The sequence below is a fragment of the Mustela nigripes genome, chromosome 2 (genome assembly GCF_022355385.1).
Source record: "Mustela nigripes isolate SB6536 chromosome 2, MUSNIG.SB6536, whole genome shotgun sequence".
NCBI classification, from domain to species: Eukaryota; Metazoa; Chordata; class Mammalia; order Carnivora; family Mustelidae; genus Mustela; species Mustela nigripes.
The window spans coordinates 164,013,482-164,036,145 of record NC_081558.1 but is presented as its reverse complement, the minus strand read 5'-3'; the positions used below and the strand labels follow the sequence as shown (position 1 = coordinate 164,036,145).

The 22,664-nt window shown below is 39.1% G+C and overlaps 2 protein-coding genes across 2 annotated transcripts in view; one reads left to right on the top strand and one right to left on the bottom strand.

Annotated features, from left to right (window-relative positions):
- The window catches only part of HHLA2 (HHLA2 member of B7 family), a 139,406-nt gene extending 125,105 nt beyond the window's left edge, over nucleotides 1–14,301 (top strand). The window contains exons 5-11 of the mRNA XM_059388138.1: nucleotides 256–345; nucleotides 2,048–2,401; nucleotides 3,573–3,836; nucleotides 6,312–6,632; nucleotides 9,745–9,852; nucleotides 12,045–12,100; nucleotides 13,074–14,301. Coding sequence (XP_059244121.1) covers nucleotides 282–345; nucleotides 2,048–2,401; nucleotides 3,573–3,836; nucleotides 6,312–6,632; nucleotides 9,745–9,852; nucleotides 12,045–12,100; nucleotides 13,074–13,109 — 1,203 coding nt within the window. The 5' untranslated portion in view covers nucleotides 256–281 and the 3' untranslated portion in view covers nucleotides 13,110–14,301. The remainder of the gene's footprint in view (nucleotides 1–255; nucleotides 346–2,047; nucleotides 2,402–3,572; nucleotides 3,837–6,311; nucleotides 6,633–9,744; nucleotides 9,853–12,044; nucleotides 12,101–13,073) is intronic.
- Nucleotides 14,302–16,430: 2,129 nt separating this feature from the next.
- MYH15 (myosin heavy chain 15) overlaps nucleotides 16,431–22,664 on the bottom strand; it is a 150,042-nt gene continuing 143,808 nt past the window's right edge. Inside the window, 2 exon segments of the mRNA XM_059388137.1 lie at nucleotides 16,431–16,768; nucleotides 17,634–17,729. Coding sequence (XP_059244120.1) covers nucleotides 16,496–16,768; nucleotides 17,634–17,729 — 369 coding nt within the window. The 3' untranslated portion in view covers nucleotides 16,431–16,495.

Here is a 22,664-nt window from a genome sequence, read left to right as displayed (position 1 = left end):
ATGTGCTTTTAAAAAGGGACTATGCTACTTACAAGTTACACTGTATTCTGTTTTTTTCTCCTATAACGTTAAGAACTTCTTTCCATGCCATTGAACCATCTATTACAATATCCTCTTTAGTGGCTGCAGAAGAATGATTTGTGTGGATGTACTGTAGTTTCTTTAACTGATCTCCTATAGTCAGACACTCTTTCTATCCCAATTCTGGTTTGCATTTGAAATCCATAACATGCATATTTTGCTTGTCTTTGATAGTATAACTAGTATGACCTCCACAAGACATGAAGGTACAGGCAGTGCTGTCTATCATCCTCATTCTTGTACCATCTCTAAGCGGATTTCACGGTGAGTTCCTTTATAATACACCCAGGTGTTAGTTGTTTGTATTCAGAGCTAGGAACATGAGCACACAATGCAAAGTGGGCAGTTTCCTCTGTAGCCATAGTATTGTGAACCTTTCTTTTTTGAAGATTTTATTTATTTATCTGACAGAGAGAGAGAGTGCATGAGCAAGGGGAGTGGCAAGCAGAGAGTGAGGGAGAAGCGGGGTTCCCACTGATCAAGGAGCCTGATACGGGGTTCCATCCCAAGACTCTGGGATCATGACCTGAGCCAAAAGGCAAAAGCTTAGCTAATGACCACCCGGGTGTCCCGCATTGTGAAATTTTCTAAAAGATCACTTAATGAGAAACAGGAAAACAGAGTAGAGGTCCTGCATGAAGATTAAAAATGGTATTTTCCGTTGTCTACTGTAAGGCTTTTTCTAATCAGTTATCTGCTACCAATATAAAGTCACTGGAAAGCCAAGTTTGATTGATTGATGATTGATTTTTTTTTTTTCAAGTGTAAGCTTAGTACTTAACACTTCACAGAAGGCATTATCCCCTTTGTTTGGTCCTGTGACAAGCATTTTCAATTACCTAAGGGAATATTAGAGGTGCTTAGTAGAGCAATTAGGGAGATTGACAAAAACCACTCCTTTCCCCCCACCTTTCCTTGTCCTTCTCTCAACAAAATATTTGCAATCCCTCTGCTCTTTACAGAAATAAACTAATTCTCTCTGAGGGAGAGGAGTGGGAGATAACACAGTGGAAAGGGATCCAGAGGAGGAGGCAGAGGAGAAAGACTGTGATAAGCCACAGGAGCGCTCAGTTCTTCCACCGTAGGTGGTCTTGCCTAAGGGTGGAAGGAATTTACTCCATCATCTATAAGATAAGACCCTTTCCAACTCTATTATTCTAAAATCTGTAGATAGGGTACATAACCTACTTAACATATTTTATGAATTGGTCAAAGAAGCTGGATCTTGCCTTCAAGGATTATGAAATGGCTAAGTATATTTTCTTTGCAGAAATCTTGATTGCGATGAATCCATCTTCTTTAAAAAAGTAATTTCTGAAGTTAGTAATAAACTATATGTATAAATTATAAATATATATTTATGTATATATATGTGTGTATGTATCTCAGGGTGACCGGACTTCCACATTTACATCCAGAATAATGTTCCTTTACTATATTTCAGTTGACTCATAGGATATCTGGAGAGCTGTCCTAAGGCCAAAATAAATGAGTCACTTCACTTCCCCTTTCGGACTCCTCCTGAGCAGGAGGAGTGTTCCCTCATGTGTTCCCTTGCTTGAAGCTAATGTCTGCATATTCCTAACAGATTCCCGAATCAAGCATTGTCTTCTACGTAGTCCAAATATTTTCTAATGAAACCAATTTAATGAGTTCTAATCTTTTAGAGCCTGCTGACTCTAGTTAGCTGGATAAACTAATTGGTTATTGCTATGGTAGATGTTAAAAGTGAATGTGTCCAGGAATAAAAATCAGGAGGAGTCTTTTGTATACATAATACACAATTACAAAAACTCGAACGCAAGCTTCATGGCTTGTTTCTAATAATCAGACTAGCAAGGTTCTTGATGGTATGATCTGTTAGTGATCAGGCTGCAGACCCAGGATAGTTCTGCTAGGTGGTCCTGATGGAGCCCTTAATAAGCACCCATCACTAATTCTCTTCATACCTGCTCTTGATTTTTAGATACATTCCTTTTAGCTTCCCCTAATCTTATAACTGCTGATGAAGAGCAAATAGTCATTGGGAGACTTGGTGAAGATATAATTCTCCCTTGCTCATTTGAAAGTGAGCCTGAAATTGTAATTCACTGGAAAAATCAAGATAACAATGTTCACTCATACTACAAAGGCAGTGACCATTTGGAAGCGCAAGATCACAGATACACGAACAGGACATCCCTCTTCCATGGAGAAATGCACAAAGGGAATGCCTCTTTATCTTTAAGAAGATTAAGCCTTCTGGATGAAGGAATTTATTTATGCTATGTGGGAACAACATCTAGAACATTCATAAATAAAGTGGTACTAAAGGTGGGAGGTAAGTAAGTATATGAGGTTTTCCAAAACATAACAAGGATATCATTCCATGTTTTTCTGAAATACCTTTTCCTTAATTGAGTATGCTGTGGGCTTCCTTCCAAGTCAATAAATACAAATCTACCTCAATTTTTAAATGCATGGTATCTTGTAGTATAGACATGCTATAATTGATGCACCCATTCCTCTACAGGTAGATATTCAGGTATTTCCAGTGTTTTACATGACAAATGTTGTGAGGGGCATTCTTGTATTTAATAGTAGGAAATGATCTGAAAGTAAAATATCAGAAAATTTTAATACATTACTTTGACCAGCAGCATAAGAGCATCCATTTTCCCCTTAGTCTTATCAGCATTAATTTCTGCCCATATGGTATCTTTTAAAAATGTTAAACTATTGGCTTACTTAAGGGTAATTTTAATATTATATGCTTTCTTCTTGTCTGTATTAATATTATGACTTATTTATGAGGGGAGGGGCATTTTCTAGTGGGCTGTTACATCCAGCACTTGTTTCTTCTTCCTCTGTCTCATTTAGCTGCTTCAGACCTTGACTCAGAAATCTAAGAACCATGTGTAAACAAAGAATTAAAAAGACTCTGAGTTATTACCTGGAGACTTCAGAGTGTTGCATGAACTCTAGTTTCTATTGGTTGCTCAGTGAGGTCATTAGATTTCTTTTTAGAACTCTTTTTTTTTTTTTTTAAGATTTTATTTATTTATCTGACAGTCAGAGATCACAAGCAGGCAGAGAGGCAGGCAGAGAGGTGGGGAGAGGAAACAGGCTCCCTGCTGAGCAGGAAGCCCGATGTGAGGGTCTCTCCCAGGACTGGATCCCAGGACCCTGAGATCATGACCTGAGCCGAAAGCAGAGGCTTTAACCCACTGAGCCACCCAGGCGCCCCTCTTTTTAGAACTCTTGCTAGAGAATGAAGATTGCTAGTTGCTATGCTAAATATCCATGAATGCTTTTTTTTTTTTTTTATAGATAAACACAGTATATCTTAAGTTTCTATTTAGTTTTGGTTTTGTTTTTCCATTAGTAAGTGCCAATATTTGCTCATTAAGCTCAGCTTTTCATTTCATGGGTATTAAAGTAGTAAGTATTCTGCACAGATGGCTTAAGAAGAAGCTGACAGTCCCTCATATGTCCCTCTTTCTCCCTCCTAGCTTTCGTCACACCTGTGATGAAATATGAAAAGAGGAACACAGAGAGCTTCTTAATATGCTGTGTGTCAAGTTATCCTCATCCACATATCTCATGGAAAACAGAGAACACAACCATCTCTGAAAGCAATAAGGGAGAAATCGAAACTTTGGATCCTCTTCATGTTGTCAGTATGATAAATATTACAGGATCAAATTTATCTTATGAATGTGGTATTGAAAACCCATTACTGAACCAAACATGGACAGGGAGATGGACAATGAAAGGTAGGCTCCATTGGGCTTTCTGTGTGTACGTGCTATGTCAGAGGCTGGGAGGAAATGAGGATTGATTTATAGGGAAAAAATGGAACACAAAAGAACGAAAATGCATCTGCTCCAGTGAGAAGACTGAGGCTGACCAACTCTATTTACTGGCTCTGAACACTACTTCCTCACTAGTAAAATAGAAGTAATTCCTACCTGCTAGGTGTAGGATGTGTGAAATGGAAAGTAGTAAACCTATTCATGAACGTTATTAAAATATTATTATATTTATTTATGATTTATCTTCTTTTTAAACTTCATTTTATTTGAGAGGAGGAGAGAGAGAATAATCAGGAAGGAGCGGCAGAGGAAGAGGGAGAAGCAGGTTCCCCACTCAGCATGGAGCTCGATGCAGGCTTTAGTCCCAGGACCTGGGATCATGACCTGAGCCAAAGGCACATGCTTCAACGACTGAGCCACCCAGCACCCTCTGTGATTCAACTTCCAAATAGGATTTCTACCTGCATTGCACTTCCAAATATCTGAGAAGAAAGCTTGCCTATTAGGTCATAATCTGTGATGCTTGCCAATCTTTCAACTAAATAAAAATTCACTAGTATTATTGCTTCTGTTCATTCTCTTTACATAGTATTAGCCCATTAAGCTTTATCAACAACTCTATCATAGCATGAGCATTTTTAGTACCCCTTCCTCTCATTTATTTGAACAAACAGAAATTCTGATCAATATCTACATCATCTACTATTTAAGATTAAGAGGAAAAATTAGTTTGACATCTTATCCAATTTCAAGAAAAATGTTCCACATTTTAGAAGCAAAGCAAAATGTTTTACTAAATCCCTATTTCATGGAGAAAGTGGGGATCAGCTATCCTTTTTGGTCTTCTTTTCTGGAATTTCATATTCTCAAGTGCTTGCAAGAAGACCCTAAATTAAGAGTGATTCACCACCTTTACATAATCCGTATTGAAGGCATGGTCACCCAATGTTCACTTTTCCAGGCAGCAATGGAACCATGGGAAAGTGTTGGAAATGTTCATACTAAATTGTAAATATTTTCTAAGGAAAATCGTATTTTCTCATGTTTATTCAGAATTCGGTATCCAGAAGCATCCACAGTTCCTTAGGTTCAGTGCTATGTTGTCTTGCTGAGGAGTCATTATATGCTATGTGTGTTGCTGGCAGACTGTGAACACTTGGGGTGCCTGGGTGGCTTAGACATTAAGCATCTGCTTTCAGCTCAGGTCATGATTTCAGGGTCCTGGGATCAAGTCCTGCATCAGGCTCCCTGCTCGATGGGAACCTGCTTCTCCCTCTCTCTCTCCCCATTCCCTTGCTTGTGCTGTCTCCCTCTCTCTCATCTTCTCTGTCAAATAAAAATCTTTTAAAAAAAAGAATTCATTTTCATATTCATTTCTGGATCCACAGCATCTAGTACAATCCTGTAAACACTAAACTAGGAAGGTAGCATACAAAGGAAGCAATTAATTCTGTTCACTGTGGTTGGGTATAAACAGGGTTGTTGGAGAATATATGCTTAAGGAGGTTGCATATGTGCAGAAGTTTAAAGGAATAGCAGGGATTTCCAGAGAACACAGGCATTCCAGATTAAAAAACAAAAAAGCACTGAGGAGTAAGTGTCTCCTGTATTTGTAGAAGTGTAAGTGGTAGAGGGTGAAGCTAAAGTAGCAAGAGATAAGCCTGAAGAGGGAGTCAAAAACTAGACGGAAGGCCTTGATCTTGCTCAGGAAGCAGACCAGGATTCCAGAGGTGGCATGGAGCCAAAAAAGGATTTTTGAAGTATTGGAGAGACCCGGATGTGCATTTTAGATAGGTTTGTTTTGGCATCACTCTCTCACAGGTGGAGTGTGAAGTGAGTGAGTCTAGAGCTTAGGCAGAAGAAGTCGTGGTAGTGCACAGAGGTCAGCTACCGAGCTGCAGAACTGGAAGGACAAGATAGAGCTGGATGTGGAGGAGCAAGCTGAGAATGTCCAGCAGAGTCCCTCTTCTCACAGAGCTCAGTCCAATGGGGGCTTACCTGCACACAGCTGGAAATAGACTTTAATGTCAGGAGAAGAGACTTGCACAGAGAGTGATTAAGAAGCAGTTGAGACCAGAAGAGACTACTAAAGAGTAGACAGAGGGAAAGGAGGAAGGTCCTGGGGAATACCAGCGTTTGAGGGGTCAAAAGAAGAACAACATTGAGTTCAAAAGCCTGGTAGTTGGTAGCAACATTCTTGAGTGCTATCAGGCTGCAGGAGTTAGAAACCAGGAGTGTCACCTCACTAGCTAGCCCAGGCTTAGGCCTCTTTGAAGGTCTAAACTTAATCATGGTAAGTGTTAAAATGGCAGTGGCACAGCTTCTTTCAAGAAACTATTTCCAAAGGTATTTCTCAAAGCATTTCTAAGTATAATTTAGAAAATTCATTTGAAAATTGTATTTTCATTGATGTTTCCTTTTCTATCCCATTATTAGATGACCTTCATAAAAAGCAAAGTGAAGATTTTTCACTTTCATGTGAACTTACAAATAGTATTTTTTTACTGGATCAAGACTTCATAGTCACTTGGTCCAAAGTGGAAAGAGAGACCTCCTCTATACTGGCTTACTTTCTGAGGTCCTCACAAAATACAACCATCTATGAACCCCGAGTCTCCTGGAACAAAGAGCGAATAAACCAGAGTGACTTTTTCTTGACTCTGAAGGATCTTAGAGTTTCAGACAGTGGGGAATACTTATGCAATATTTCTTCAAGCAAATACGCTTTACTTACCACCCAAACACTGCATGTAGTAGGTAAGTTACAAGTAGGGTTGGATAACTGGTTTTGGCTATAACAATATAGCAATAGAGATTGTAACTATCAAACAGGGAAATTAGGTTGGCATTTAAAGAATTTTGATTAGTACTTTCGAAAATGTAGATACTACAGGAATACTTTTGGTGAAGATCGTAGTCAACCTCCTTCTTTCAAACACACAAAAGTTCTTCATTGAAACAAAAACTATTCCCATAAGATTTCCTTTTCATGGTTTCAGGGCTTTAGAAATGAAGGGGGAACCTACATGATTTGGTGACTCTTGAGCCTAAGCATCCTCAATTCCTGTTTACTGCTGTGCCTGACACATGCTTTAGGTCCTGGGATCTGGGGATTTGAGGCTTCAGGCACAGTAAGAAGTTAGAATTGGGGCTCTGGTAGATGCTGGGGAAGCACGCTCTGGGAACTCGGTGGAAACAATCACCAAAGGACATTGGAAACACTAAATGTACACTTGATTCTGCTCTTTTTTCTTTAACCTCTAGTAATAGTTAACTGCCAAAACTCTTTAAGATATTTCTAGTTTATTCTCTATAGAGTCATGGCACATGCACCCAGAAGTTGACTTTCTAAGTGGGCTGGTTGATCCCCTTACCCTTAAGCTATCAATTTGATATCATAGGACATATTGGCAGCTCTCTATTCTTTATTAAGTATATTTGAGCCAGTGGGACATGTGTTTTAAAAAACATTTCTATCAGGGCACCTATGTGGCTCAGTCGATTAAGCATTTACCTTTGGTTCAGGTCATGATTCCAAGGTCCTGGGATCAAGCTCCATGTCAGGCTCTCTGCTTCTTTCCCTCCCCCTCTACCTGCTGTTCTGTCTACTTGTACTATTTCTCTGTCAAATAAATAAGTGAGATATTAAAGAAAAACAAAAGCATATCATTCTAGTTGTGAAAATTAGGAATAACAGATTTGGAGGTTCAGTAATTCTACGTAGTGAGATTTAGAGGTAAGAATATGGAGTTGTCCTTAGGTCAAGTGGCCTTCAAATAGAAGCTTAATAGACACTGAAGGATGCTTCTCCCTTTGTGTAGAGCTGTCATTTTGAGAGTGCTGAAAACTGGGGTGTAGTTGAAGCTCCTCTTTTTCTCCCAAATAAAAATGTTAGTTTTCTGTAAAATCTAGGTAAGCTTACATTCTATTTTTCAAATGTTGCTTCATTTGGATTGGATTCATTTTGGAGTGTAGAAAAAAAAACAACAAAAAACAAGAAGATATGGTCTGAAGACCACATATGATCCGTCTTTCTTTCTTTTTTTTTTTAAGATTTTATTTATTTATTTGTCAGAGACAGAGGGAAAGAGAGTGAGCACAGGCAGACAGAGTGGAAGGCAGAGTCAGAGGGAGAAGCAGGCTCCCTGCGGAGCAAGGAGCCTGATGTGGGACTTGATCCCAGGACGCTGGGATCATGACCTGAGCCGAAGGCAGCTGCTTAACCAACTGAGCCACCCAGGCGTCCCATGATCCATCTTTCTAACCAGAGATTTAATTTTTAGTTTACACAAAGCAAAACATCAGGACCATTCCATCTCTGACAAAAGAAGCTTTTCAGAACCTCTGAATTCCCAAGTTAACCCTGGCCTGTTGAGACTGGAGGAGGGTCTGTCCACACTTCCCCCCAGAAAGAGAGGTGTGGCAGGAGCTACCCCAGCAGGGCAGGAAAGAGGTCAAGCACTACTAGTATCCTAGATATCACTCTTTCAAAGAAATTTGGTTTCTATTCTGAATCACAGTTTTCTACTTGTCTTACCCAGGAGATACAGCAGCACTTGAAAAGGAAGCCCAGATTGGGTGGTAAGGGGAGTTATGATCTTAGAGTCTAGATCTATTCAATACAGGTTGCATGGAATTTAATGGAATTGAATAATCCTTGCTAAATTCTGCTGTAAATCACTATGTGATGTTGGTAAAATCTCTTTACAGTGGAGGAAGTGAGGGTGATGAAGTAAGAAAATGCTATACTTTGCAGGATTTTCTTCAGGAGGAAAAGTATGCACATATTTTTTTTTCCTTTCTAGGATTTTATTTAGTTGACAGAGAGAGAGAGAGAGAGAGAGAGAGAGTGCGCACAAGCAGGAAGAGTAGTAGGCAGAGGGAGAAGCAAGCTCCCTGCTGAGCAATGAGTCTGATGCAGGACTCAATTCCAGGACCCTGGGGTTATGGCCTGAGCCTAAGGCAGGCGCTTAACCGACTGAGCCACCCAGGGGTCCCAGAAAAGTATGCATATGAAAACACTTTCAAAGTCAACATTTCCACTTAATTGCGCATTCTTTATATGGGTATACAATTTCAGAATGATACCAATATGTGTAGAGATCAATGTTTTAGTGGTTACAGAATATAATTAATAAAGAGTACGTTCATAAAAATGGACATCTGTTATATGAAAAATAGCCATTTCACCTTTTCACCTTGAATCGGCCTGTGTGCTCTAATGCTAGCTCCTACTCTATGGCAGAAGGTAGATCACAAGATTAACAGGTTCTGACTTGAGTAACTCAAGGTCTCCAAGTTTCTGCCTTCTGGGGTCCTACTTCCTTTAATACTAATTACAACAATTATAGTTCCAACAAAGATGCTGGAAAAAACCCCAGCTCCTGCAGTGATTCTGAGGAGCATCAAGCACTCTATTATCCTGGTGTTAGCCTGTCACCTCTCACTCCGCTCCACTGATCCCCTCTGCACTTACCCTGTTTCTCTATGCCCCTGTCTTCTCCAAGCCAAGGCTATACTCTGCTCTCCCTTCATCCTCCAAGGAGGATGCTGGGCTGTGGATAGTCTGTAGTCATAATTATTCCTTTGTAACAGTGTGTTAACTCTCTTTATAATATGAAACAACAGAAACTCACAATGCATAATACACTCATTGCTTCTCAAGTTTGCAACCTTTTTCTCCCCAACACCCACCTCCTACCAAGCCCCAAATAGGTTAATATTCTGACTTATGCAGGTTTCCCACAGTAGAGACATTGAGACTGGGAGGTATTTATGCTCATAAATGCAGAATTAACTGTTTTTTAAAATCATAAATGTGTTCTTTGGTAATTTTTCTTCCAGCTTACAGACTTTTTGTTTTATTTAGAACAGAGTCAAAGCAGAACCTGGATAATTACTCTGTCTTTGGTGATTTTTGTTTTCCTGGCAATTTGCATATTCTGTATGTTTAAAAGATACAACTGTTCCAGGAGAGGTAGGTATCTCATGGAGAATATGAACTCTGTCCCTCGGTGTACAGGCAGAGGTTATCAAGGATGACCTACAGATAACCTTACATGGCTGTTGGACATATAAACAGTTCTGAATTCTCTGGACAGTCGTTTGTAAAATTTATCAGAAATCCTTTAAAGTGTTCCCACATTCCCAGCTAACTATACTGCTAACAAATTTATCCTGAATTAAATGGTTAAAGATGTAACAAGCCATATACAAGTACATGCATTGCAGCACACTGAAAAAATTTAAATCTAGCACTAAAATAATACACAGAATTACCAAAATTATCTTGCATTGAAAAAGAGATGGAAAGAAATAAGCCCAAACTTTAACAGTGGATGCCTTTGGAAAGAGTTTGTCCCTATGTCTAGACGTGCTTTCGTCCCTGCACTCTGTTTTCTCTTTCTTTGAGCTTTGTCTATCGTATTACTGCTTTGTCTTTTATGGGCCATTTTATTTTAATCCTTGTTGCATTTTTAAAACACTTTTTCTAGATTTTCTGCAACAAAACTTGGGTTACTTACAGGTAATTAAAAATGATACATTAAGATGCTATGGTCATAGGACTTCTTAGAAGGCTTGGCTTTTATTGACAGAATTAAATCTAGGAAAAATTTAGTTCTACTTATCCCCACATTTTATAGACCAGGAAAGTGGAATCCAAGAAGTTAGGGGCATGAAACAGACTTCTGTATACCACTAGAGGAGACCCAGCTGCTTTTTCTTATTGTATAATCTGAGATGCCTGAGCGTCCTGGGAGGTTGAGATAAATCCCATGTCCATTCCTCCAATTACTAATTGCTTTTTGCCCCGATGAAGTTAGAAGATTTGGAAATCGGAGACACCTTTATTCCTTTATTGAAAGTAAGATATGAAGCATGACAGTGAGTAAGAGTTTCACTAATTTCACCCTGTGACTGTTTATACTAATAGGAAGGCCACTCCAGTTTATTACTGGTTCCTCCTGTCCCTTAGCTGACCAGAAGTGGAAAAAGATGGGAAATCATAGGCAAGTCTAGTTTGTCCCCTAGGGTTCAAATTATATGACAGAGGGGCACTACATACTGGGGCACTACATACTGCTCCAGCATGACAGTCTAGTTTCTGTATTGGAAGTGTGCAAAAGTCAAGTCTCAACAGAAGACACCTGGCACACTCAAAACTGTACAAAGGGGAGCACAGAAGATAGTTCATTTCCCCAGAGCTGGGAGCAGCTGATTGCCCACAAATCTAAACAAGTAGAAGCTGCCATTACCAAAACCCAGAAGAAGAGAGTCCCGTAAAATCAGATGCCTTGTAGGGAGAGTAACTTTTACTTGAAGGACATAGCCAGACCAAGGCGACCTTACAAGGAAGGCCCTGGAAGAATAAATGTGTGATTTTGCCCTTCCCTCTCTGTACTCTCTACTCCAACTGGAAAGGAGAGGGAAAACACAGCCCATGGAAGGAATCCGTCCGGGTCAGCTACACAGGGCAGACACAGCAGGCTGGGTTCTGATTCTGGAGGAGCAGTCTGGAGCGATCAGCAAAAACAGTGTCAGGGTTTTGGCTATTTAAACAATGTTCGATAACTGTGTGGTTAGATAGGCTGAAAATATATTTCAAGCTGTTACACTCAAGGCCCCCAAACCTTGCCCACCTCTAGGTCCCTACACTGTAGTTCCGTATGACCATGGTATGTGTTTTCTTTTTTAAATTCCCTTTTTTAGAACTGTTTTAAAATGCTTTAAGTCTAAGATAAGTATAAATTATCCTAGATTTTAGCAAGGCACAAAAGGAAGGCCTTCCATGGAAAATAGCATTGTACCCGTACCTTTTTCTTTTGCTATCGATGGACTTAATCACCACCTCCTTGGCTGTTATTTTCCATTTTTAATGGTTAGTAGGACTCGGGCCAACTATCCTAAAGAGCCAGGAATTCCTGGCCTGGCTGGACAGCTTTTATCCCTGTTTTGTTGCACCTGAATCAGCCATAAGAATTTATTGTTATTTGAAGCTAATGAGGTATTTCTACACTGCATTTTTAAGGCTGTTTTTTGGGAGAAAGATATGAAAGGGAGAAGAACTAATGTGCATCTAATAACATAATTGTACTGAGGCAGGAATAAAAAAAATGAGTGTTTGCAAAAAGATTTTTTCTAAGTTTCTCTTTTTTTTTTTTCCTATAGAAAGGTCTTCTGTCTATACTGAGAGGGCCAACACTGCTGATGCAGAAGAAAGCAAGGTAAAGCTTTTTACTTTATCAAACCAATTATAGCATAAGAATGCTACTGTGAAAAAGTAATCGATACATATATCATCTCGCAAGACTTTGATAGAGGGATAAGAAAGGGCGAGAGGGATCACGGGATAACAGAACAGGAAAAAAATATATAATTAGGGCTCTACTTAAATAACTGGCTGCTCTTCTCATTTTCTATTGTTACTTGTGGAGAAGATCTGAGTGGCATTATGCATATGATGGGAAACCAGTGTACCTATTCTTCCAGTGGAAGCACGGAACTGTATAGAAGTAGAAAGAAATACAAAGTGAGAAAAGCAGATTACAGTTTCTACCCAGATTCAGTTGGCTTGCCTTCCCTATTTGTCCAATCACTTCTAAGCTCCTTGGGAACCCATAATTCGCTTACGAATTATAGTTTACTTGCAAATTCGTTTGTTTAAAATGGAGTTAAATCTTTTTGCCACACACCTTTTATTATGAGTTCCATTAATCAGAATATAAATAAGAGCAAAGAGTGGGGTAAACTCTTTTCTCTACTGGTTAAAAACTCAGCAACTAGGGACACCAGGGTGGCTCAGTTTGTTAAGCGGCTGCCTTCGGCTCAGGTCATGGCCCCACGGTCCTCAGATCAAGTCCGTGTCAGCCTCCTTGCTCACCGGGAGCCTGCCTCTCTCTCTGCCTCTGCCTGCTACTCTGCCTGCTTGTGCTCTCTCTCTTCTGACAAATAAATTTTTAAAATCTTAAAAGAAAAAAAAAAAAACCAGGAACTAATCTAGAAGGGTGATTAAAATTGATCCTTTATAACTACTTATAACTGTCTCATGGTTCTCTGATTACAGATGCAGACAATAGCTCCAAAGCTCCCTACTTCCAAAAACCAAAACAAAACACTATCATCATTAAATGCTTAAGATAAAAATGGTTATTCTGACATGAATCCCAGCCATTTAAAATCCATTTTTCTTGGTTCTAGGCTTTTACAGAACACCCAGCCAGCAGTGGAAAGTAAGACAGAACTGTATCAACCCATGATGAGACCCTTCATATCCAGTGACTTCGCTTCCCCTTTTTTTCACTGCAATTCCAGCGGTGGCTTATCATGGCCTAATAATTCTACCTTTGGCAAGACTTGCAACCATTGAGTTTCCCACTACCATATTTCCTGTTCACATCCCAACTATTACTCACTGACTCCATACCTACATCAAGATTATGAATGCCTGGATGCCAGTTCCAACTAGAAAAGAACTGTTTTCATTCAGTGGCACTCCTGCTACAGTCAGTACAGGAGGCCACACTGAGGTTCCCACCAAGACCTTGGAAGAAATGTATCACTAAGCACTGATTCAAAATCTGATCAACTAATGATGGGTGACAGAGCACACGGAAGCAGAAATCACCTTAGTGAAAAGGCAAAAAATCAGGGCACTTGATTTGCTAAGGTATTGTACTCATTTTACATGAATAGTTAATATCTGCTTAACCAACTAGATTTAATATGGTGAATCTTAGGGACCCCAAAGTTTAAAAATGTCAGTATCTCCAAGATTGCCTACAGCAAAGGGCCCTATCAACTCAAGAACTGACATCTCTTGGGGGGTGGGCTATGCCTTCCAACACCAGGTTTACATAGATGAGTGACATTAGCTATGAAGATAATTTGACTCACTCTTCTGACTCAGTTGTCATGTTGTTAATCAGCTTTATGATAAATTTAGATTTCCACATAAATTTTTACACACAGGGAGAATGGATAACCCAGCTGACTTGATGATGTCTTCTCTTTATTTTAATCAATTTATAAGAAAGAAAAAGTCTAACCAGCATTTTGGTGACTTAAGTTTTGACCCTATAGTTTATAGAAGGAAACCAACCCTGAATTGTGCATAATGCTACCTGGCCTGGTTTTCTCTAAGTACTGACATCACTATAAAGAAAAGCTTTAACTGTGAGGAGAAAAGGGTCACAACTGCTATATTCTTATTACAAAATGGAAAGAATAAAGTCAACAAATTGAGGATGGCAGACAAGAATGAACCTGGGTCCTTCCCTTAATCCCCATTAACCTTGGAAGCAAAGATACTCTCTTACATTTCCTAATCACCTTGTTTAAACTGCTTTCCACACCACATAAACGTTTTAAATGCTTGTTTCAAATGCACCTGAAGTTTTCAAACATTAAATGGTACCATCCTTGGATGCGTCCGGCCTCTGTCCTTCCTGAGCAAAGGACTTCTTATTCTTCATGAGTGTGCTCTCTGAGATTGCTGTGACTTTCATCGGTGGTACGCACACCCAGAATGAAGCCCAGCCCTTTTCGGAGTAAACAGGCCTTAGCCAAGTCCTCATTAGCTTCAAAGGGAGGCAGGGAATTGAAGCAATTATATGCATTACAGAAAGCAGACACAGGTAATTCTTCTGAAGGATGGGCTTGGACACTCTCCATTTTCTGCCCACCTAGCCTTGGTAGTGAAGGCAGTGCCCTCTACCAAAGACTCCATGAGGGAAAGACTGTGACCACATCATCAGTTGGCTCCACAGCCCAGAGAGACACCCAATTCTATCAGAAAAAGATGTTTTTGCTTGGTTTATGGCAGTTAAGAGATTTTTCAGGCTTTCCTTCTGAGAATGGGGAACAATTAGTCATTGCACCGCACCGCCAAGGATGGTTTTCCTAGTCATCTTGGGTATGTCTAAGAAGCAATTTCTGCTTCGCTCATTTTGCTCTTTGTTGGAAATAACTGTGACAAAGTCGAATACATTACAAATGTTTTGCAGTCCTTTTGACCTCTTCCAGCTGAGCACAAGCGTAACACATGTGAGGCATTTCCCTAAACAAAACCATTAAATAGAGTTGATGGGCAGGCTCTGCCTCTAAGACCCCAAATCCAATGCCATGACCCTTCTCAAATTGAGGGCAGAGTTCAAACCACTTAAGTGGGCCTCTGCTCAGAGGCCTTATCCCTGAGACAATATTCAGGCAGCAACAAGAAATCTCTGGAGTGTGCCAATGACTCATGCTTCTCAAATTTATATCTAAATGTATTCAATATAACCAACTTTTAGATTCTCCTTCAAAAGAGATTATTTTGACCTCCTTTCAGGTCATATGTATTATGAATAACCCTATCTACTTATCTTGCAGAGTTATTAGTAATTCTTTTATAATAAGAGGAATAGGTATATACCAAATTTTAAAAAATGAAATGGTACCTGTCTGTGCTAGGCACCATGTTAAGTGCTTTACAGGCATTCCATAATAGGCAGCTAATGGCGCATTATACAATGTCTTTCAATTCATTTCTCCTAAAGCCAGATCTCACTTAAAGACCCTGTTTGCGAGATATCTCAATAAGAAAGCTGGGACTTCCTGTTTTGTTTATATAACCCCCAAATTCATATGTTGAATGGTTTTAGGAGGTGGGGCCTTCAAGTCCTAAGGATGGTGTTCTTGTGAGTAGGATTTGTGCCTTCTAAAAAAAATCTGCAGAGAGCTTCCTCCCACTCCCCATCCCTTTTACTCTGAGGACCCAGTGAGAAAAGGGTCATCTATGAGGAAGTGGCCCTCACCAGGGATTGAATCTGCCAGCACCATGATCCGGGACTGCCCAGCCACCAGAACTGTGAGAGATGCTTGTTATTTGTAAGCCACCCAGTCTCTGGCATTGTTACAGCAGCCTGAACAGACCCTGAAAAGCCTACAGGTCAGTGGTCTTTGTCATGCTGCCACTACGCTAGTAGAGTTAGGGTAGCAACTCCTACCCTGGGATCAGAATAGTAGTGTTGAGAACCACAGATATGGAAATACCCTTCCCTCTTGTTTTAGGACAGAATGAGGGGAAAAGCAGAAAGCTAGAGAAGACAAGTACATTTATTCCCCACTACCTCAGCTTTAAACCTCAGCACCCAGGTCTCCATACTGATCCAGTATGAAGTCATGTACTTATCTACATAGAAAGACTCAACTCTGTTTCATGCAGATCTATCTGTACTTTTAAAATTGTCTTTGTAGGGCACCTGGGTGTCTCAGTGGGTTAAGCCTCTGCCCTCAGCTCAGGTCATGATCTCAGGGTCCTGGGATCAAGCCCCATATCGGGCTCCCTGCCCAGCGGGGAGCCTGCTTTCCCCCCTCTCTCTCTGTCTGCCTCTCTGCCTAATTGTAATCCCTCCTTCTGTCAAATAAATAAATATATTTTAAAAATAAATAAATAAAATAAAATAAAATTATCTTTGCTCTCTGAACTCCTGACTGTTCTACACAAATGGATCTAGGACCTAGAACTGAAAAGTTACAAGTTAAGCATTTGAGAGGTAGAAATACAATGTACATTCCACTAGAATGCCTAGCACTGCTTGTTACCTGGGCAAGGAAAATTTAGTAAATATGGGAAGACCTTAGCAGAACCTAGTTCTTGTTTTTTTCTCTTTAAAGTATTTTAAAAAATAATTTCTTGTTCTACTGGTTTGTGTGATGACATGCACTCTAAACACACACACTTTAAGAATTACAACTGAGTTGTATATCTGACATACTTTTTTTCTAAATTTCTTTGCTTTGATCTTGAGTTTATTGACTTGAGATTCTGCTATCTCTGCCCTTTCCTTAGCTTCATTCAACTCATGTTGCTGCTTCTTATACTTGGAAAGATATTGATTGGCTTGTGCTTCCTATAAAAAATAAAAATAAAAAAAGAAAGAAAAAATATCCCTGTGCCTGCATAGTCATTTTTTCTGTTTTGACATGAAAAAGTTTAAAAATGTGTGAAAAGAATCTAAACTTCTGAGTATTGAATGGAATATATTTTGGTATGATATATATGGATTCAGACTTTCTACTAGGCATGAGATCCATTTTTATAACCACTGTTCTCTGAAAATTTAGATCAGCACGTTCCACATGTTACATGTAAGAAAACCACAAATGTTTCATAATCAGTTAAACATCCTGGTTTTTCTTTGAGTAGTGGGCGTTTGTCTTTAACCATTATACAGGTCAACAGGTAATTTGTGTTTTAGCCTGAATCATTGAAATAATCCAAAATCTCTCAAGAGATAGTAGGTATAAACCAATATATATGGCACTTAAGAATTACATTATATGTAGCTATGGATATTAACCCAAGGTTGGCAAATACATTTCAAATGATGGTTATCTGGTTCAGTTATGTCCAGGTTCATCAGGAAAAAGGACTAGGAAGCACATTTATGCTCACCCAAGGTTTTGGGGTAGGAAGGCCACAAGGGGACTACCTGGCCAAAAATTCAACTATACAACACTGTGTTCTTACTGGACTCTATTCTTGCAATGCACGTGTTTGAGTATAACCACAAGGTTGAAGGCAGCGCTCTGACTCCCTGGAAGGAAAAGTAACAATTTTCTGAGCATGGGTGATAACTCTAGTTTGAGAAAAACTAGAGAATGAACAGACTTTAAGCTGAGCTGGTCCTCTCTAGATAAAATACTCACATGTCTCCATTAATCAAGAACAATCGCTGGGAAATCCATGAGACTGCAACAGCCCCAGGTACTTACTGTGGCCTCCATTTGCTGCTTGTAACTTTGTACTTGCAGCTGAAGTTTATCCATCAGAGTCTGCATCCTGCTCAGATCTTTTTGGTCTTCCCCTGCCTGAAATGCATAGGTGAATATATGAAGATGATTTGAATGATCCAGCAGTCTGCATTGGGATTTGCCTTATAAGAAAATAAGAGTTAGGAAACTTTATTAAGCAACATATTTTAGTTGTGATTTGAAAAATGGGTCTAACTTTACTCATCCCAGGTTTTGAGAAATTAACACAGCTCTGAGCACTGATCTCAGAACTCCACGAGTCTTTCACTGAAATAGAAGTTAAAGCCACTAGTTTTAATTTGGTCACAGCCCTTCCATCCTAACCAAGCTACACCTGCCTGTGCTTTCTCAGTTGGAAGGAAGTACCATTGTTACAAAAGCTTCATGTGCAAAACTAGAAACGAATCCTCCTCTCTTTGCTCTCTGAACTCCTGACTATTCTACACAAATGAATCTAAGACCTGGAACTGAGAGCCTACTAATCTCTCTCTAATCCTATCTCACTAATCAACTCTTTCCTTGAACTTTCTAACTGACTCTTGGCTTTGGATAATGAAACTATAGAAAAGGTAAGATTTCTGGAATTCTGGTGTGGGCATCATCAGAGATAGGAAAATTCTGTAAGCGATGCCATGTTGGTATGTACATTCTCATTGCTTCCATTGCAATCCAGGCTTGGGCTAGAGAAACAAAATCTACTAAGGTAGTATTTCTCAACTAAGCTTTACAGAGCCTTGTGTATTTTGAGGAAACAGGAAAGGAGAGGTATGCAGGCAGACAAGATTCTGCACATCCTCCAATTTCCTATGTCTCTTTAACTAGAATATCTCCATTCTGGAACTGTTGAGCTTCCCAAAAGAAGAACATCTCAACTGGCTTATGGCTGAGATATTGATTTAATCAAGACCTACCCCTGCTGCTCAACTTATTTTCCTGTTTTCATCTTACCTATTTCATCAAATGTCAACACCTTTGATGACTTTCATGGTCTTTCTACCTACCTTCCACTACCTTCCACAAACTTCCTCCACTCCAGCTAGGCTCATCTATTACCTCACAGCTCCCCTGCTTATTCCCACCTCTGTAAGTTCAGTCAATATCCCCTCCTCCTGGACACAGCATGAGGTAACAGATAGAAACACCCAGTCTTTCCACGAAAGAGGCCTCTTTGCTTACCTTAGCAGCAAAAGGCTAGGGGCAGGCTTCTAATTTAAACACGTCAAGGGGCTGACTACAATACTCTCTAGATACTGGAGAGGCAAGTAGGCATCATATTCACACTTGCTCCCTACCTCACTCCAGGTTTCTCATATCTCTCAGAAAGGAGCTTGTGCATATTTGGCTCCCTAGTTTTGTGGCTGCAACCCAGGGAATACCTCATGAAGTTATGGCTCTAGTGGCTAGTGGTCCCGTAGGACTGCAACAAACAAAAACTGCTTAATCAGCTGCCCCTTCCCCTGCCATGGCACAGTATAGAAGGAGCATACTGAAATGCCATCATTCTGTAAAAGAGACCAATTTATTTATCTTAGTAGCTGTGACTGAGGAGTTTGCTTCTAATTTAACATACATCAAGGGACTGACTGCAATCTTCTCCAGAGACTGGGAAACTGGTGGGGCCAGCTTTATACTCTCCATCTGTTCTACCCTTGCTGGCTGATGCTGCCAAGAAAGGAGTTTGTGTACAGATCTGGTGCCCTGGATTGTGTAACTCTGTCCAGAAGACACATCTCTTGATAGCCTGGCTCTGGTGGTCAGCAAGGTTTATGCTCACAGGATCAATGGAATGGCAGTAAACAAAGAAACAGTTCTTAAATGGCTAGCACCTCAAGTCTCAGCACAAAGAAAACAGACAGAAATGTCCTTCTCTCAGTCTTCCCTTAGAAGAGGTATATTTGCATATTTTCCTACCTGGAAAGGAATAAATGAAACAAGATGGGATCAGGAGGGAGATAAACTATAAGAGAGTCTTAATCTCACAAAACAAACTGAGGGTTGCCAGGGGTGGGGGGTAGGGAGAGGGTGGTTGGGTTATGGACCTGGGGAACATAAGCATTATAGTGAGTGCTGTGAAGTGTGTAAATCTGGCGATTCACAGACCTGTACCCCTGGGGCTAATAATACATTATATGTTAATTTAAAAAAAAAATTTAAAAAAAAAAAAAAGATCTTACCTGAAGATCAGCTTCCAATCAGCCTGCATCTAGGTACTGAGATCTCCCCTTTGGGACTCTAATAGGCTAGGACATCGTCAACTATTGGGAGCCACTCAGACCAAAGAAGACTGCTTGGACAATTACAAAGATTTTAGGAACAACCAAGAGCTAGAGAAGTGTTGAACAATAAAGATCATCTCCTACATGAGACCTCTCAGTCACAACTGGGAGAGGTATCTTTTTTATGTAACACAGAGAAACCAGTACAGAGAAGCAAAGAAAATGAAGGAATAGAGGAACGTGCTCCAAACCAAAGAACAAAATAAAATCTCAGAAAAAGAGGTAAGTGATTTATCTGATAAAGAGTTCAAAATAATGGTCATAAAGATGCTCACCAAGCTCAGGAGAACAATGCATGAACAAAATGAAAATTTCAACAAAGAGAAAATATAAGAAAGTACCAAACAGAATCACAATGATGAAGAATACAATTAGTGGACTAAAAAGTACAACAGCAGACTAGGAGAAGCAAGAGAATGGATCAGCAAACTCGAAGACAGGGCAGTGGGATTCATCTCATCAGAACAGCAAAATGATAAAGAATAAAATAAAGAGTGAACATAGCTTAAGCGATTTAGAGAAGAACATCAAGCAGACGAATATTTGTACTATAGGGGTCCCAGAAGGAGAATAAAGAGAGAAAATGGCAGACAAAATTTGAAAAAAATAATGGTTGAAAACTTCTCTAACTTGGGGAAAGAAACAGACATTTAGATCCAGGAAATTCAGAGACTTTCAAATAAAATGAACCCAAAGAGGCCCACACCAAAACACACAATATTAAATTGTCAAAGTCAGAAAGAGAATCTTAAAAGTAGCAAGAGAAAAACAACTTGTTACATACAAAGGAAACCTCATAGGACTGTATAAGCAGATTTTTCAACAAAACCTTTCCAGGGCAGTAGGAAATGGTATAATATAGTCAAAGAGTTGAAAGGGAAGAAAAACAAAAAACAAACAAACAAAAATCCCACCAAATAAGAATACCCAGCAAAGTTGTCCTTCAGAATTGAAGGAGGGATAAATCGTTTTCCAGACAAGAAAAACATGAAGGCATTCAGTATCATTAGACTGACCTTATAAGAAATGTTAAACGGAACTCTGTAAACTGAAATGAGAGGGCACTAATAAGTAAAAGAATATGAACAAATAAATTTCACTGGTAAAGATAAATATATAAAATTAAGGTAATATAATGCTGTTCTGGTGGTTGATAAGTCACTTATATATCTAGTATGAAGGTTAAAAGAAAAAAAGTAAAAAGAACCAACTTCCAAAATCTGTTAATGAATACACAGATAAAAATATGTATATTATGATATCAAAAACATAAAATGTGAGTAGAGAGGAGAGCGAAAATATAGAGATTTAGAACGCATCCCAATTGAAGCTTAAAATAGACTATTATAAATACAGGTTGTTTTATGTAAGCCTCATGGTAACCACAAAGCAAAAACCTGCAGTAGATAGAGTAGATACACAAGATAAAGAGAAAGGAATCTAAGCATACTACAGAAAATCATCAAATCACAAAGAAAGCAAGAGCAGAAAAAGGAAGAAGGGAATTATAAAACAACCAGAAAACTAACAAACCGGCAATTATGTACACCCCTGTCAATCATTACTTTAAATGTAAGTGAACCAAATTCTCCAATCAAAAGACATAGTGGCTGAATGGATTAAAAAACAAGACTCGGGGTGCCTGGATGGCGTAATGGGTTAAAGCCTCTGCTTTCAGCTCAGGTCATGATCTCAGGGTCCTGGGATCAAGTTCCACATAGGGCTCTCAGCTCAACAGGGAGCCTGCTTCCCCCTCTCTCTCTGCCTGCCTCTCTACCTACTTGTGATCACTCTCTCTCTGTTAAATAAATAAATAAAATATTTTTTTAAAAAAAGAATCATCTACCTGCTGCCTATAAGAGACTCATTTCAGATCTAAAGGCACACACAGACTAAAAGTAAAGGAATGCAGCAAGATATTCCCAGCAAATGTTAACCAAAATGAAGGTAGAGTAGCTACATTTCTATCAGACAAAACAGATGTTAAGACAAAGATTTTAATAAGAGACAAAGGTCATTCTATAATGATTAAGGGGTCAATCCAATAGGAGGATATAGCATTTGTAAATATCTATGCACTAATATATGAACATCTACATATATAAAGCAAATATTAACAGAACAAAAGGGAAAAACAAACAGCAACACAAAAATAATAGGGAACTTTAATACCCAATTTTCATCAATGGATGGATCATACAGACAGAAAATCATTAAGGAAACATAGTCCTTAAACAAAACATTAGAACAGATGGACTTAACAGACTGTATACACTCCAACCAAAAGCAACAGAATACACATTATTCTCAAGCATGCGTATAACATTCCTCAGAATAGATCATATGTTAGTCCACAAAACAAGTCTTAACAAATTTAAAAGCACTGAAATCATACCAAGTGTCTTTTCTGACCACACACTATGAAACTGAAAGTATAAGGAAAAAAACCTGGAAAATTCACAAATATTCTCTAAACAACCAATGCATCAAAGAATAAATCAAAAGAGAAATAAAAAACACCAAAAAAGAAAAAAAAAAAAACACCTTGAGGCTTATATGCAACTAACAAATCATTAAACTCTACCTTTGAAACTAAAACAAAATAAGAAGCTGTTCTTTAAAATACTTTGATGCAGTATTGTTTATCACATAAATGTTGGTACCTCTAATTTCTTCATTATGAATTTTACCTCTTATCAATATAAACTTACTTTTT